The sequence below is a fragment of the Mauremys reevesii genome, linkage group 13, assembly GCF_016161935.1.
Source record: "Mauremys reevesii isolate NIE-2019 linkage group 13, ASM1616193v1, whole genome shotgun sequence".
NCBI classification, from domain to species: domain Eukaryota; kingdom Metazoa; phylum Chordata; order Testudines; family Geoemydidae; genus Mauremys; species Mauremys reevesii.
In genome coordinates, this window is record NC_052635.1 from 22,329,264 (window position 1) to 22,347,471 (window position 18,208).

At 43.7% G+C, this 18,208-nt stretch overlaps 1 protein-coding gene across 1 annotated transcript in view; it reads left to right on the forward strand.

Annotated features, from left to right (window-relative positions):
- Positions 1 to 634: 634 nt before the first annotated feature.
- CHMP4B (charged multivesicular body protein 4B) overlaps positions 635 to 18,208 on the forward strand; it is a 37,898-nt gene continuing 20,324 nt past the window's right edge. Inside the window, exon 1 of the mRNA XM_039498567.1 lies at positions 635 to 969. Within this exon, the coding sequence (XP_039354501.1) occupies positions 780 to 969 (190 nt within the window). The 5' untranslated portion in view covers positions 635 to 779. The remainder of the gene's footprint in view (positions 970 to 18,208) is intronic.

Below are 18,208 nucleotides of genomic sequence, written 5' to 3' on the forward strand. Positions count from 1 at the left end.
CAGCGTGGCCAGGGTCTGGTCCGGGAGCCCCCTGGGCCCCCAGCAGCTCTGCCAGGGAGCTGGTCCGCGCTGTAACACGTGTTAACCAGCCGCGAGAGGCCGCGGCCCAAGCCGGGGGTGTCCGAGCGGGCTCTGGTTGTCATGGATTCAGCGCCCCGCCCCGCCCCGACGCAGGGAGCGAGGCTGGAGGCACCAGGCCCCGCTGGCCGGTTCCTCCCGCCGACCGCGCCCTGCAAGCTGGGGGAGAGGGGAAGGCTGGAAATCCCGGTGCGGTCGATACCTCTTGCGTCACGAAGTTTACTACGGTGGGTTCATCACATGATGATGATGATGTCATGGCGGGTGGGGTGGTCAATGTGAACTTCAGCTCCCTCGGGGTAAAATGAGAGTCTGAGACTACAGCTCCCAGCATGCACTGCTGCCCTAAAGCGAGAGCAAAAGTGGGGACTACAGCTCCCAGCATGCAACGCTGTCCTGAAGGCAAGAGCGGAGCTGGGGACTACAGCTCCCAGCATCCCCTGCTCGGTTCGCTCCCCGGGGGCGGGGTGCCGCGGTGGGGGCTGGGAGACGTGGCGTGGGCGGGGTGCCGCCGTTGCCGTGGTGCGGAGTGACGGCTGCGGGCGAGGCGGTGAGTCAGGCGGGTGCAGCCGAGGCTGAGGTGCGGGGGCCGCTGTGTTCCGCGGGGAGCGGCTGTTGCGAGGTCTCGGCCGAGGGTCTCTCCGGTGTCCGTCTCCTTGTCCCGCTCTCTCCTCCTGCTCGCTGCCCGGCGCGGCCCAGTCATGTCGGGGATGCTGGGGAAGCTGTTCGGGACGGGCGGCAAGGGCGCCGGCAAGGGCCCGACCCCGCAGGAGGCCATCCAGCGGCTCCGCGACACCGAGGAGATGCTCAGCAAGAAGCAGGAGTTCCTGGAGAAGAAGATCGAGCAGGAGCTGGTGGCGGCCCGCAAGCACGGCACCAAGAACAAGCGGGGTGAGGGGCCGGGCCGGGCCGGAGAGGGGAAACCCGCAGGGGCTGATGGCGGCCCGCAGCGCAGTGGGGTGGAGCCACCGGTCCCTGCCGGCTGGGCTGTCTCTGGCCATCCCTGCTCTGGGCCTTCAGCCCCGACCCGTGGCTGTGCTCTCCTTCAGCACCCAGGGTGGCGTGGCCGGGCCTTGGAGCAGGACGGGCTGGGCTGGTGGTACCTTGGGGTCCCGAGGCCCTGGGCATGGCACTTCCTTCTGGCCAAGGCTCAGCCCTCTGCTCTCTCAGCCCACACAGCCCTTGGCACGGGTTTGACTGTTTTCTGATCTGCGTGGGGAGGGAAGGTGGCCACCAAAGTAGCTTTATGTCTATCCTACTGATATCTAGTCCTAATTTGAATCTTGATCCCTTGAACAGTCAAGCTTGTTTGTGGGTTCTAGGATTAAGTTCCACAAGCTATTGGCTTTGGCTGCCCTGTCAGGTGAACTGCAGGATCATTTCTTTTTAGGTACACTGAAGAGATCCTATCAAATGGTGACTTGTAGGGGATACTTTCCCAGGCCTTTGTTTTATAAAGCTTTAGTTTAAGTTCCGTTTATATTGGTTGACTTCCCTGCTAACAATGGCTGGAGACAGAACAAAACATACCACGGTCTAACCTCGGTTCACTGGGCCCATTCTGTATACACTGTATGAAGGAGTAAGTTACTTGTACATTCTTTACAGGAGAAACTCTATATGTCTTTCTGTACAGCACCATTGTCTGCATTTAGTAAATTTGAACTAGCATTCTGTATGTGTATGAACATTAGGGAAATATTTAGGCTTTTACTCTGACAGTGGACCTGTTGCTGACAGTGGGTCTCCCTGCACTTGATGCTGCAAACATTATCCACTAGTGTGGATGAGACAAAATTGTCATCAGCTTCAGTGTGGTGGGACTTGCTGTTGATCTCCTAAAACTGGTCCATTTGAAAGTGTAAGTATTCCTTTTTGATAGGGTAGATGTAAAACCCATCAGCGGTAGCATGATTTAGTGGCTCCACTGTGGGATTGGTTGTGAGGTCTAGATTCTCGTCCTGATTCTGTTTGTATCTTGCTGTGTGATCCTGGACAAGTAACTTCCCCACTTCTTACTTTGTTTTCCTGTCTGGAAAGTGGGGTTAAAACCTAATAAGAGCATTGTGAAACTTAATTAACACTTGTGATTTGAGATCCTGTGATAGAAGGCACTATGCATGTCCTTGAGTATTTATTGATCACTTTGTTTTAATAACTGGGTAACTAGGAGCTTATAAAGCTGTAGTAGACTGACAAAGCTGTAGAGGACCCCCAAATTGAGTCTATGGGAGAGGGAAGTAAGTGGGGCTGCCGTGGTTGTGTCTGATCGGGGGTGGGAATCTGAAAATGTAAAACATAAACTATATTAACAAATTTTCATCTATAGTGGCAATTAGGGAAGGGCAGGTTTTTATGTTAGGAAGTTGTTCTAAAGTATACACTTATCACATGATGATTATGTCATGATGGGTGAACGTGGCTCGTATAATGCTGACTTCTGTTTCCGTGTAGAAGATAGCCTATTGGAATGCCAGAAAGATAATATAGAATTTGAGCTTGGATGCATTACTGGCAGTGTCTTACAGCTGGGAAACTTAACTTCAAGTAACAAGAAAAGTACAGAAGCTACCTAGTATAAAGGTCCCTGCTGGTTTAGAGCAGACTTAAAAAAATAACAGATTAAATCAAAGAATTTGTAGATATCTGTACCAGCGTTGATTTGATTTAAATAAAATTGATATAAAACATGATTTAAATCACTTGTTAGGAAGACTCCATTTAATCATGGATTTCTACATAAAAGTGCATTCTTGCTGGTTGTTATAACCTTAATACATATTCTTAACAACTCAGAGATAGATGTAGGTTTCATTTTTAGAAGGTACACACGATACATTTTTAAAATGATTTATTTTGAAAGCTTTTCAGATTAGTTTTACACCTATATCAGAAAATAAATGATTGTTATTTCAGTTACCAAAGGTAACTGAAGCGGATATTTATGAAGTCATTGGGAGGTGAACTATCTCCAATTCAACAGGTTAATCATTAATATTTGGAAGATTTTCTTGCCATGCTGTATTAGGAGGAGAACATAACCAGACAGATATTTAAATTGTTTTATTTAACTAAAACCACCTTATGTATTCTTGATTTTTTTTCTTCAACAGCAACCATATAATATTTTAACAAAACAAGCATATTAATTTTTGAATTTAAACATTGAAATTTTTTAAAATCAGGTTTGTTTTTGTTAAAATGTTGTTAACTAAAATAGTTAACTGAAATATTTAAGAAAAAACCTCAAAATTAAATAGACAATGTCAGCCTGGTCAATATGAGAAATTTAAATATTGGCTTCTGCAGCTAATTCAGAATCCTGTGACACCTTATAGACTAACAGACGTTTTGCAGCATGAGCTTTCGTGGGAGAATACCCACTTCTTCGGATGCAAGTCGGATGCAAAACGTCTGTTAGTCTATAAGGTGCCACAGGATTCTTTGCTGCTTCTACAGAACCAGACTAACACGGCTACCCCTCTGATACTTGGCAGCTAATTCAGTCATCTTCACCTTCATTTTCCTGTTTGTTCATAATCTGGAAAAGAAAAACAGGCTTTCCTGTTTTTTCAGGTCCCAAATGATTTCTCAATTTGGAATGAATTAGTCCAAAGAAAGAAAATATTCTTTCTACACCAGCAGAAGAAGCTACTGCTGTTAAAATTGAGATTGTCACTTCAACAGTCTCTGAATCCAAGTGCTTAAGTGACTTCCACCAGTTCACTGGTGTGACTTTTTCTTTAAAACATCATCAGCAAACATATATTTCTTGAATGGTTCTTATTCCCAAACTGAATCTTTTTTATGGCCTGCTGCCATTATAGGTTTTCCCTTCTAGTGACAGAATGGTATGGTAGATCTCAAATCAATGAAGTCTACACTCAGAAAGACCTCAAGACTTCTGGAATATGCTGCTCAAACAATTTCACTTTTGTTTCTACTGCCTGTCCCTCCCTTCTCACATTTATCTTCAGACTTCTTCTCCTTGTCCAGATCTATTCTGCCCCCAACAACCTTCTATTCATTGAAGTTTTTGAAACTTTTTGCATTTTTAGAGAGAGGTAAGGGATTGACTCTGTGTACACAAATTTGCAGAGGGACAATAGGGTTGAGGTCTGTTATTTCTCACCTCTATATATTATTGATTGATTTATGTATTTAAAAACATTTTTGCTGTTAACAAGCATGTTATCTCTGGAGACACAATTCCACAGTTTGAGAACTGCAGAACTAAGCATCTCTGATGGTGACTGAGCACTGAGTCCCATTGGGTAGATAGAAAGATTAGCCCCTGGAGCCCCATAAGATTAAGTCCCTAATCCATGAACTATTGGAACTCATTTACAAAAAATTTCTTAAACAGTACATGAATATATTGTATCATACTATATAATTAGAATTTATACTTTCTATTCCATGATGAGATAGCTTTGAGCTATAATGTAGCTTAGTTAAAACTATCTTTAGATAGTTTTTTCCTCAAAAAGCATTTTATCAAAAAATGCGATTTAAATAAAAAATAGGTTTGTTTTTTTTAAATCATTGATTTTTATCCACCCTGATCTGTTCCTTCTTTTGGATTTTCATTAAATTGTAACGGGAGATAGCATACAGTGCAATGCTGCTTTGCATTCAGGTGACTATAAGTTGCTGTTTGCTAAGTGGGTTTCCGTGTTCCTGGAGAGCTATAAATGTACAGATGTAACAGTATATAGTATAGTCAGTTTCTAGCTTAAGTGCTTTTATTGACCATTTAAAGAGCCACCAAGAATATATATCTAAAATTTGTCTTAGTGGGATAAGATGAGTCAGGTAACATCTTTTATTGGTCCAACTTTTGTTGGTGAAAGAGTCAAGCTTCCGAGCTACACAGAGCTTTTCTTTAAGTTTGGGAAATGTACTCAGAGTCACAGCTAGATACAAGGTGGACATTGTTGAGAATAAGTAAACACATATTATAAGGGACCATTCAAGATGAAGTGGCCCATTAATCCTGCTGCAGTCATATGACAAAAAAGGGGGTTAGTGGATTCCAGAGTGTTATAAGAAGTCATAAATCCAGTATCTTTATTAAGACCATGATTTTTAGTGTCTAGCAAAGTTATGAATTTAAGCTCCCAGGCTCATCTTTTGAAGGTGGTGGTCAGATTTCCTTTGAGGATGAGGACTGAGTGCCAGATATGGAGTGGTCGTTTTGTGAAGTGTTCCCCTTCAGGTGGCAGGGTGTTTTTGTTTTGTCATTTTTCTGTGCAAGTTCATTCGAAAATATGGCGATACTCTGGTTTCACCCTCATAGTTGTTGTTGGGGCATTTAATGCACTGGATGAGGTACACCACATGTTGTGATAGGAATGTGTAGGACCCATGGATCTTTAAAGGTGTGTTATGGGGGTAATGGGCCACTTCACTTTGAATGGTCATTGGTCAAATTTTGAATTTAGACTAAGTAGCTATCTTAACATTGTCCTTAGAAAAGGGTTCTGCTTTGCTCTGTGGCTTTACTGCTACATAGTACATGTAATATAGGATACTGACAAACTGCTGTTGTGGATTGTTGTGCTAAAGCTTTGTAAACACAATGTTGTGAGACAGGTAACCGTTTAAGTGTTCACTTTATTGCAGCAGCATATGAAAATGTTTGTTCGGAAATATTTACTAGATCAAACAGGTAGGAAGTTTCACTTTTCAGCCTGGGGGCACCTAGTCTAGTTAATCCGTATCTGAATGCTGTGGATACAAAGCTTCCAGAATACACTTGTACTTGATCTTTTTTTTTAGCCGCCACCCAAAACCTGAAGTCCTGTCTCAGAATATGAAGGTTCCTTGAATCCCCAGAGGTTACAATATGGCTAGTAAAGTCTGGCACTTCTGCAGTTGCAGACTTATTCTAAAGACTTTTTGGAGCACAGAGATACTTACTCTTTTGTTGAGCAGTACAGTAGAATTTTAGAGTTCTGAATACCTTGGGAATGGAGGTTGTTCGTAAGTCTAAATAAAACATTATGGTGGTTCTTTCAAAAGTTTTCAACTTTTAATACAGCTTTGAAACTTTACTACGCAGAAGAAAACTGCTGCTTTCCCTTTATTATTTTAGTGGTTTATGTTTACCCCAGTACTGTGCTGTATTTGCCTGCCTGCCTTTTTTTGTCTCTGCTGCTTCCTGAATGTGTACTTCCGCTTCCAAATGAGGTGTGTGGTTGACTGGTCAGTTCATAAGTCTGTCATCAGTTCTTGCCTCTTTGTCTTACATGATTAACCTTTTGGTTATTCAGATGTTTAGGGGTGAATGTGTTGAATCCAGAGATGATGTTGGCAAATATATGTAGGATCCTGTGAGGCTGTGGGATTTAATGGCTTTTCTATAGACCCTAATACACATGCTGCATTTCACGCTATGAATTTCCGTAAACTAGCTTTTTCTCCTCTACTCAGGGCAGGGATTCTTTTTTTCTTCTAACTGAATCCAGTGTCAGTTTTTCAGCCCTAGAGACTGAAATTCTCTTTCCACAGAGTGGGTACAAAATAAAGACACTGGATTTATGACTTATTACTACAATCTGTAATCCACTAACCCCTTTCCGCCCACAGTTTCCCCCCCTAATGATTGCACCACTTCACCTTGAATGGTCCCTTAGGGTATGGCTACACTTGCAGATGTAGAGGGCTTTGGGTTAAACCAGCCTTCGTAGAGCGCAGTAAGGCGAGCACTGCAGTCTGTCCACATTGACAGCGCACTGTCGTGGCCACTTCTGCAGCATTTGCAGCGGCATTGGGAGCAGTGCATTATGGGCAGCTATCCCAGCGTTCAAGTGGCTGCAACCTGCTTTTCAAAAGGGGGGTGGGGTGGAGTGTAACAGGGAGTATGGGGGGAGAGAGAGTGGGTTTTTGGAGAGCGGACACTGTCAGCACCCTGCCTTGCAAGTTCCGACCCCCTTCCCTCCTCCACCCCCTCTCACTCACTGAAAGCAAACAGCAGCTGTTTGTTTGTTTTTCACAGACCAGATAAGCAGCCTCTCGGGGGAAAGGGACCCCCTCCTTCAAGCAAACATTAGCTGTGGGCCTTCCAAAGGGAGCCCCCCTGCCTGCCTCTACTCATTCAATGCAAACAGTATCTGTGTTTGGGTTTTTTTGATAAGCAGCTCCCAGAGCCCACAGAGGAACAAGAGAGACAGCTTCACTTAAAAGGATTATGAAGAGTTTCCGGAGGTCAATCACTGCGTTACTCTCTGTTTACACTGGAGCACCAGCATCTCAGGAGAGCCACTCCACAGCAGCTGTTAATCCTCTCAGGGAGGTAGAGTACCTGCAGCGCTGTAGCCACGGAGATACATCGCTGTACGTGCCTTGCCAGTGTGGACAGGGAGTGAGTTACTGCGCTGTAACTCTCAAGTGTAGCCAAGGTCTTAGATGCCCCATCAGTGTGCTTCAACCTTGCCCTGAATTGAAAGTAGTGAGAGAGTAAGCCTTTTTCCTTGTACAACTGGGTGAGGCAGTAGGACTGTGGGAGGGAATCCATAGCAAATGTATTGTACTTTCTGTTTGTGCTGTTCCTTGATAAACTTAAAATGTTCTAATCGTAAATTCAAGGTATTTCTGACAGACTTTAAAACATACTCCATTTCAGGAACACGAATTCAGGTACATGACACTGGGGCTAGGTTCAGCAATGATCATGGAGCAGGAGTTAAGCAGAACAAGCTTTCTAGGGCTCCACAACCCAATTACTAGTCTTCCTGTTATATTGCTATTTGTTTTTATGGTACACATATGAAATAATACTTACACTGAGTGACTAGTCTCTGCCCTTATCATTGTTAGGCCTGAATGAAAATATAGCAGACAAAACAGTTATGCTAACCTGACTGAAATCAGGCTAGCAAAGGTTTTGGGTAATCCCAGAGTGGAAAAGTATTGAAAAGCAGCATTGTTTTACAGAGCCCTGGAAAACGTGAGACAAGCCTGAGATAAACCAGGGATTGCATGGCTGGCATACCATTAGCTGTGCTAAGGACAGTGTTTGAAGAGCTGATAAGGAACTCTAGCATCCCACGGTTCAGATTCTAACTTTTGGTTGAGTTATAGGTTTGTTTAAAAACTCCCCTGTATTTCTAACTTTTGGGTGTTGTTAAGATATAATTAATAATCTAAAGTTGTAGACATAAAGTCTAGGCATGTGTGTATATTAAAAGTGTCTAGTTTTAAGTTGTTAAACAAAGGGGGGTGGGTTTTGCTCAAGATAGTGATGTATGACGTAGCGTAATAAAACTGTCTATATAGGCTAATGCTAAGCTGTAAAAGGGGCTGGTTCTCACTGGAGACAGGCCTTTTGCTAGTCTTCCTGTTATAAGGCTATTTGATCGGTTTATGGTGTTGCCTGTCTCTTTGTGAACAGACAACGAATTTCGCTGTCGGGGTTAAAGTCCCTAACATCATTTTCTAGTCTTAAATCCTAGACCCGATCTACACTACAGAGTTGGGTCGATGTAAGGCAGCTTATGTCACTCTAACTCTGTAAATGTCAGCTCTGCATGGTACTCCTGCCAATGTAAGTTGCCCCCTACATTACCTTAATAACTCCAGCTCTGTGAGAGGTGTAGCATTTAGGTCAGTGTAGTTAGGGTGACACAATGTCTGTGTAGACCGGGGTAGTCAGTTATTTTTTGTCAAGGTTCAGACCCCCCACCCAGCTCCCCTCCCGTAACCCACTGATTCCCCCCCAAACTCCCGGATTGTCTGCCAACTCCTTGCCTGTCCTGCCCAGGGTTGTTAGGTGACCTTATTTCCTTAAACTGAGAACAGGACACAAGGCTGTCCTGACCCGGCTGGCATTGCTGCTCACCCCTTCCAAATATTCCTCCATGCCCTCTATTGAGCCAAGTAGCAGAGATGGGGCAGGAGGGGAAAGGAATGAGTATGGGCTGGGATCTAGGCAGCAAAATGGTGTGAATGTGTGCGAGTACTTTTGAGCTTGGAGTCAGGCAGTGAAACTGTTGAACTATGATCCAGCTAGCGGTGAGATGCCCCTTTCAGGGCAGGGACCAAGGAGACTTCAGATAGCAGCCTGGGGAGATGTGGGGGAGGCTGGGATGTGGCAGAAACAGTTGCATGGAGGTGGCCTGGGGAGGGAAAGAGGCTGGTTGGGGCAGGGGTGGGCACTGGAGAGGACTCTGGGAACTGGCCCCAAAGGGCGGGGGTTAGGAAGGACATGAGGCCAGGGTGGGGGGCTCTGTGGACCGCTTGGAGGCGGGGGGCATGAGGCCGAGGTGGGAGGTTGGGCTTCGGGGGTGGGGAGCATGGGATGGGGACTGCTTGGATCACAAACACAGCTCTGCATGGCTCCAGCTCAGCTTCAGCCTGCACACAGAGGCAACATGTAGCTGTGGCTAGCAGTAGGGCATCTGCCCCCCATTTCTTGGGACACCCAGAAGCAAGAAGACAGCACTCCCCATGGCAGTGGCACTCTTTGTGCCCGTGCAGCCTGAGAAGCGAGGAGGCAGCAGGGTGGCTGGCTGAGCTCCTCCTCCCCCGCTTCCGTGCTGCTGGAGTCCCATGCATTGCCTCTGCTTCCCCCCCTCCCCCCTTGCCCTGCAAAGCAGGCAGCAGTGCTGGGACTCCAGTAGCAAGGAAGGTGAAGCAGCCTGTTGTAAGGGGTTGGAGGAGAAATTCAAACAGCGGCCCTGCTCCCTCCTGGTGACACGGAGAACACTGCTACAAGGCGGAGCGCCCCTCCTCACTTCCCCCTTCAGAGGTGTCTGGAGAAATGGGGGTGGGGGGAGCATGTGACCCATGGATGTCCTGCCAGCGCATCCCCTCTGCCTCAATGGTCCACTGAAAAACATGTGGCAGTCTGGTTTCAGACTGCAGTCTGCCTATTGGCTACCCCGGTATAGACACTGGGTTGCTTACATTGACTGTTGCCTGTTAGCCTGGTGCCGGGCTTACAGCTGGGCCCTTCCCTCACCCCAGCACTGACAGCCTGAGCTCTCAGCCAGTTAGTGGGTGAAAATCCACAGAAAACCAACTTTTCATGTTGCGAACTGAGAACCCCTGTCCTATGAGGTGCCAAGCATCTCCATTTCTGGTTGTAGTCAGAAGCTGAGGGTGTTCAGCACCTTGCCAGGCTTAAGCAGTGTGTGAACTTCACTCTTAAACTTGTATCAGAGGGGTAGCCATGTTAGTCTGGATCTGTAAAAAGCGACAGAGTCCTGTGGCACCTTATAGACTAACAGATTTATTGGCGCATAAGCTTTCGTGGGTGAATACCCACTTCGGCAGATGCACTCTTGTGCATGTTGACTTTTTTTTTGTTTAAATGGATTTGTAGATCTGTATAGAATTCTGTTTTTTACACATGTAAAAGCAATGTTAGCCAAGCAATATGCATGGTTTTATTTAAGTTATTTGACATCATTCATCAAAAGTAAAGCAACTTAAATGTATGTATAGGAATTGAACCAGCTATTTGAGAAAGGATGTGATCATATGGATTAGTGCTGTGACTGGTATGATTTAGAGAATGCTAAAATGTAAACATTTTGATAGAATTATATTCCAACCATATCTGATGCATTAACAAGAATTATTGATTTTATTTTTTTGTATTGCTAAATATGCTTTTAATACTGATATTTACTAAATTTTTCCATCCTCACCCTGAATCCCCTTTTAGACATGTACACCAGAAGTCTGTTCTGTGGCTTAAATTTTCGTTATAGCAGGCAATCAGTTTTAGGATGTAAATTGGGACCGAGGAAGTCCTGACTTCCAAACTCAGCGGTAATCACTGACATACTTGATGACCTGGTCAAGGCACTTAACATCAGCCTCTGTCTCCATTTTCTTTATCGGTATAATGGGGATAATGCTCACTTTACTTCACAAGGATGTGAGGAGGTTTAATAAATGAATATTAGTGTAGTGCTTTGGAGGTGTACAGAGTCACAGTGCTACACTTAGATGATTGTTGGTACAGATCCAGCATGAATGTTTGTTCTCATTTTTTTCCAATGTAGTAAAATTATTAAAATTTCTGTTGGTCCACTCACCAAACGTAAGTACAGATTCTCCAGGCTGGAGGTGTGTTTGAGACATAGGCTAGCTTAACTCTTGTGTACAGACTTCCTCAAAACACAGCAATCAAATGTTTGTGTAATTACGTCCCCTTCCTTTCTGTTTTTTTTTCTTTGTACATAAGAACTTTCACTCTAGTCCACTTTCGCCTGTTCATTTCTCAAACAAAACTATCCCAGAGTTGATCTGGACATGTTCCAATGGCAGACTGGATGAGAAGATTGACTTCATTTTAGAGTGAACAAGAGTTGAATTTTGATGCTGAAAGCTTCCCTCAGTGGTGAAAAATTCACATCCAGTGCCCTATAGGCAGCTAGCCATAGTGGAAAAGGTGATTCAATTTACTAATTTTAGCTTTGTGATTATATTACACTTCAGAGTGCAAAATGGCCTGGGTGGGTTAGTCACCAAATGTGTCAGGAATGAATAATAGCTGAATAATCATGATTTGTAGCCTTCAGGAACAACCTTACTGTGCTTGCTATGGAAATTGGTGGTTCACTGCTTAGCAGGGTGTGATAAGGAGGTTATGAATTGATGGTGTTTACAGCTGCCTTGGAGCTATAAGCACCTGTTGAACTGATATCAGATATCTGAGGATTTAACACTTCATACAGGAAGTCCAGGGAATATTGATTGTTGTCACAAATTGTCTGCTTAGCTTAAAGGCAGTTATTGATTTAGTCCTGAATGGAGCACAGGATCTGGTCCTGTAGGTGAATATAGCTGCATCACTTGGTAATAGTGACCATGACATAATAAAATGTAACATCCCTGGGGAGGCAGGGGACAAGACCCCACAGCAGCCCCCCATGGTAGCATTTAATTTCAGAAAGGGGAACTACACAAAAATGAGGAAGTTTCTTGTCTGGCAGCATTTCTGCCCACCCATGCGTCCAAGCTTTGATTCCTGTCACAGTACTTCATACATGTATTTTTATACTGCTTTGCTGTTTTTCCACAGATGCATAGACATTAAGGCCTGAAGGGACCTCCTGTATAACACAGACCAAAGAACCTCACCCAGTAATTTCTGCATTAAACTCATAACTTCTGTTTGGGCTGTAGCATATTTAATGTGCCTAAGGCAGTAGTAGCTAGTAGTCATAATCAGGATTAGAACCCAGCTCTCCATTTCCCCAGCTCTGTGGTCTAATAGCCTCACTGTTTAAATGTGGGCAAGTTACTTAACTTTGAAATGAGGACATTGCCTACCTTACAAGGAAAGGTCTGCGGAAAATCTTACTAGGCTCTTACTAGACAGAGGCAGAAGTGAAAGATAAGTCGGGGCTCCATCACTGAATGCCATTAGCATTTCCCTGGTGAAAGCTCAGCACCTACCCACAGCTGCAAGGCGGAGCAGGATTGGTGCTGGGGACTTTATCTCATGTATTAGCCTCTGCCTAGGGTGATAGATAAATAGAAGCCCATGCACCTGGCAGGGAGCAGCTTTTTTTCTCTCCCAGCCCTGATCCACTTGGCTGCTGTAAGGGAGTCTGGGCATCTACTGCTCTACTCCTCCCTAGCCTTTTGGGTTGTGGTCCCCTCTAAATAGCCTAAATGACAACCTCTGCTACTTTCCTCTGGCAGGGTGTGAAATTGCCATGATTCTAATCAGTAGCACTGATACTAGGGAAACTGACCAGACCACTGTTAATTTCACACTCCAGCTGTATCCCAGGACTGGGAGCAACAGATGATGTTGGCTTGGCTTCTGCACACTCAGGAAAACATCACTTTATCAGATCACTTTTGGAATGGCTTCACACCGTTTTCAGCAATTGTTGATGTCACCCCCTCAAAATTGGCAGGGACGACTAGTAGATGAGTTTTTCTAGCTTTACACAAGAGCAGTGTTAGGTTTAATTAAATCAGTGGTTTGAAATGCTTTGCAGACCTCAGATGGAAGGTGGTATACAAATGTGAAGTATTAACATTTTTGGCTTCAGTTTATGTTGCCGTTCTGATAAGTTTTTATAGGACTCGTGTAAAAAAATTCTTTAACCATATACAAGGACTTCTCTTTAACTTGTACAGTAGTTAGCAGTGCACTCTGAGCTGGCAGTGGGGAAAGGAATATTTGTGTCTAGTATCATAGTTGAACAACCTGGTAATGTGGCTTTTTGATGCTAGAGTTGTCTTCTGTATTGTTAGAATTTGTAACTTTTTTTCTAATTGGAAACTGAAAGTTGATCAGTCTGTATACTATTTAATTCAAATATCTGTATACTAGTGTTAAACATGTTTGGTACCTTTTAAAATGGAAACAGTCTTACTGTGTACTAGGCACAGTATGAAGCTTTTTGAGCTAGAAAAATCACTTACTATATATAAAAACGAGCACTTGTGGCACCTTGGAGACTAACAAATTTATTCGGGCATAAGCTTTTGTAGGCGAAGTGGGTCTTAGCCCACGAAAGCTTATGCCCAAATAAATTTGTTAGTGGGTCTTAACCCACAAAAGCTTATGCCCAAATAAATTTGTTTGTCTCTAAAGTGCCACAAGTATACCTAATTGTTTTTGCTGATACAGACTAACATGGCTACAACTCTGAAACCTGTTACTATATATAATTTAGCTTGGTGAATGATGCGTCAGAACTTCATCTGTTTGTCATTCTGAAACATTTGGGCTTGTATGTACGTATCTGGAGCTCTGCACCTTGGTAAAGTGTTCATTTTTAGAGGAAAGTCAGATTCTGTGTGTCCAGTATAAAGGTTTTAGGCATTCAGCTTTATTTCCAAACCAGCATCTGCAACTTCATATGCTTAAACCTGACTGTTGCTCCTCCTCACTCTGGAATTTAAGTTTCAGTCAGTGACCAATCAGGAATCATATTGTCATAGTCTTTTCTGACTCCTTCCTGGATTGTGCGCCATCCCTTTCCTTCCCCTGCCAGTGTACGAGTGGTCTCGTGCTTTTTCTCTTCTGTGCAGGAAGCAATCGCAACAGCATTTCCTGAAAGCTTGGTTTTTATTCTTTACGATGTGGAAAACCACACAGTTAAAATGGAAGGTAAGTACTCTGTCTGCAGAAATGCCCTGCAGCACTAGGCTCCAGGTGTTCAAGGATAACTTTTCAGTTACAAGTGCCTGAGAAGGAAAGTCTGCCTCAGTTATAACTATAATATAGCTGCTATTGTGCCATAATCCACAGAAGAGTTGTGGCACTGATGCTGCAAGGTTCCCCCCTATGTCCCAGAGCGACCACCTCCCCTCTGGGACTGAGTGGGGAGTTGAGGTGCTGGCTCTTGTATCATGTAAGCAGACACTTGTCTAATCAAAACTGGACTTGGACCGAGATAAGCACTGCTTGGTACATGCCACTGAATGACCAATTATGCAGACGTGAATGTTCTGTATCTCTTTTACTAATCCCCTGAGCCATCTGGTGCCCTATAAAATCATATTTAAACAAGGATTGTGCTCAATGGGTGAGATAAAATCAACCAGATCACTTTATCTATAACTTGTTGCTGTTGGGCTTTTATACTATTTTAGGGAAGTTCTATGGTCTGTTGAACAGGAGGTCAGGCTACGTGATTACAGTGGTCCTCTCTGGCCTTGAAATTTATGCTTTGTTTTTAATCTATACATGTTGTGTTGGAGAGCATGTCAAGATTTGTTTTAATTAGTATCCCATCTCAGGAGTTTTTTGACATGTTGAAGATAAATTGCTGGGTCTTGCTAGACTGAGAGATCCAGAATAGTTACCTGAGATATTAAAATACGCTCTAACACTGCCAAACCCCGAGTCTGAGACACCCACTGTTTGTTCTTGCTGCCTTTGAAATGGGATTCTGTTGATGATTCAGACTCTTGTCTGTGATTTGAGCACCAGGAATATGGACTCAAATGTGTATAGAACAGCTAAATTAATGCATGCTTTGTTTTAGTTGCTTAAGTTGTTATGTTAAGTATCTGTGTAGAAGAGAGTTGTACAGTAGTAATCTATACATATTTTTGATATTTTTCAAGTATTCATTACTCTGGTGTTTAGGGTTATTATGTGGATTATAGAAAACAGTGGGATCTATCCAGAAGAGACAGGCAAATAGGATAGATGGGTTTAATAAATGTGTCCATTTTATAGTCTTTCTGTATGGATGACAGTTGATATACCCTTATTTTGAGTTTGCTTTTAGAGGTTTTTTTCCTTCCAAATCTATACGTTTGCCTCCTTTGTTTGTTTTAGTGGGATGTCTTCTTCTGATAAGATACTTCCTCAAGTTGTCATACTTTCTAGAGTGAAGTAACAAGTAGGTTTAAGTTTTTAAATTTCTCCTCAGTCTTACTGACCAAAGGTGTTATACCTTGAGTTTCTGCTGGGCCATGTGTCTTTCAGTATTTTTATATCAAGTATGTGATCCTGATTTCTGTGGTAAGGAATGGTAGCTGCAGGACAACAGAGATGGAAGGTGTGTAAGTAGTAGGTAGATAAAATCATGAAGGTCAGGCTCAGAGGGAAATCCTGTAAATTCACTCATGCGCAGATCTTTACAGCGCGTCTGTTTCGGTATTAAGTAAAATAACAGAACTTTACTCCAGATTCTTCACAGTACTTTTTAATGCAGACAGTTCTTCCGTTTTCCCCAAACCTGACACATTTTCGCTTCAGATATCAAAATTGGATTTGTGGGTATATGAAACCCTATATATTCTTAGGTTCTTCAGGTTTTTTTGGTAAATTCTAATATATTACCATTAGAGGCATTTCATAAAATTTAAATAAGGTACTTTAAAACTGCTATAAGCAAAAAATAAAATATTAAATGCTAAGGCCCTGAGTCGACAAGCACTAAAGCAGGTCCCTAACTTCACACACAATGAGCTTGCTCAGTGACTTAAAGGTAAGCTTTGTGGATAAGTGCAGCATCTGCGGCTAAAACAGTATTTTTATTAAAATCTTTTCTTTTTCCCTTAAATTGCTGAGGTATTTATCATGAAAACTTCAGACTTCTATTACATTAATAAAAAGCTATCGTGAGCTTTTTTATATGCAGGTCAAAATTTTCAAACATGAATCTAAAATTCTATCCTTAAAGTGGGATTTTCAAAAGTTACCTACATGGCCTATTGCATTGACTTCACTCCAAACCATGGTAGAGGAGGTTAGCCTGACTGAAGCATTTCCCGTTTTCTTGCCTTGTGGAAGTTCCTGAATTGAAAGGTGGTGGTGGCTGCAGAGAGAGCACGGCTATTTGGTTATTAATCTTGTCTTTTGAATCTGTGGTGTTATCACTGTAAGGTTGTTAATGAGGCCCTGGATTAACCTTTTTCATCATAGTGGAACATTTTAAGTGTGAAATTTTAGTAGAAAGAAATCCTCTGTAAAAACTGAAATTCTGCTAACAAGTGGGAAAATAAAGAAACAAAAACGTACTATCCACTTTGCAATTGAAGACCTGAAAAAGGAAAGAACTAGCAACATGCTAATAAGTCTGACTTTAAATTCAAAAACCTCCCTCTTTTAAAATTTCTTTTTTCAAGCAATTGAAACTGGCATTCAAAGCTAGCTGCCTCTGATCCAGCTGCTTTTTATTGGTCTTGCCTTCCCTCTGGGAGAGCAGTAAAGAGGCCTTTGTGAATGAAAATGAGGTCCTAGGTCTACTCAGTTTGGAACGGTTACAGGATGACAGATGTATTAAAATAATGATATAGAGAAGTCAGTGCTCCTGTTTGCTGTGTCACATAATAAGAGCCCAGGAGCAGCCAACCACATTAAAGGCAATACATTTAAAACTAATACAAGGAAATGCTTTCTTTTACTGCAGATTAACTGATGGCACTTGCTGCCATAAAGTTTGACTGAACCAAAGAACTTATTAAAATTCAAAATAATTAGATATAGATGACAAGAAGATTTAGTTGAATTCTATCCACCATTACATTATATAGGATAACTTTATAATGGACAGAAATCCTCCTGCTTCAGGTCATAAGCCAGACCACAAACTGCCAAAGGTTAGGAAGAAATATATCCTGAATGTATGTTGGTGCATAATTAATTGTGGAGGCTGTAAAACTTTTCTCTAGTATCTGCCACTGTCTGAAATAAGATATTAATCAAGATCAGAGGTGGGAAAACTACGGCCCGCGGGCCACATCCCTCCTGCCAGACCGTCCTGCAAGGCCCTTGAACTCCCAACCGGGGAGGCTACTCCGGGCCCCTTCCCCACTGTCCGCCTTCCCCCGCAGCCTCAGCTCGCCGTGCCACCAGCGCTCTGGCCTGCTGCTCTTGCCGGGCAGCATGGCGGTGTGGCTGGCTCCAGCCAGGCAGCTTGGCTGCGAGCTCCTGCTGCTTTGAGCGGCATGGTAAGGGGGCAGGGAGTGCGGGGGTTGGATAAGGAGCAGGGGATCTGGGGGGGGTAGTTGGGACAGGGAGTAGGGAGCGGTTGGTTGGGGCGGAGATTCTGGGTGTGTGTGTCAGGAGATGGGGGTGTGGATAAGGGTCAGGGCAGTCAGGGGATAGGGAGCAGGGGGGTTAGATAAGGGGTAGGGTCCCGGGAGGGCAGTTAGGGGCAGGGGTCCCGGGAGAGGGTGGTCAGGTGACAAAGAGTGTGGGGGGGTTGGATGTGTCGGGGTTTCGGGGGGGGGGGGCGGTCAGGGGGCAGGAAGTGGGAGGGGGTGGATAGGGGGCAGGGGCCAGGCTGTTTGGGGAGGCATAGCCTTCCATACCAGGCCTTCCATACAGTTTTACAACCCCGATGTGGCCCTTAGGCCAAAAAGTTTTCCCACCCCTGATCTAGATGGACTGTTGGTATGGTCCTGTGTGATGGTGCATTAGAATATTTTTGCTGTTCTTTGGTTTAATTCTCTCAGTGAAGAGAGACCATCATGGTGTTGTGAATGCTCTAGTGATGAATCTTTGACTTCAGTTGATTTTTGTTGTTTGTTTTGTTTTGTGTAAATGGCAAAATTCTAAACCCACTGTTAACTGTCTCTTCTTGTATCAGCCCAGGCCTCTTTTTCAGGAAGTGGCTGTGGAAATCTGTCAGAGCTTTCTATGTGATCCTGTTACAGTGAGCTAACAATCATTTAAAATGACCACTGAACC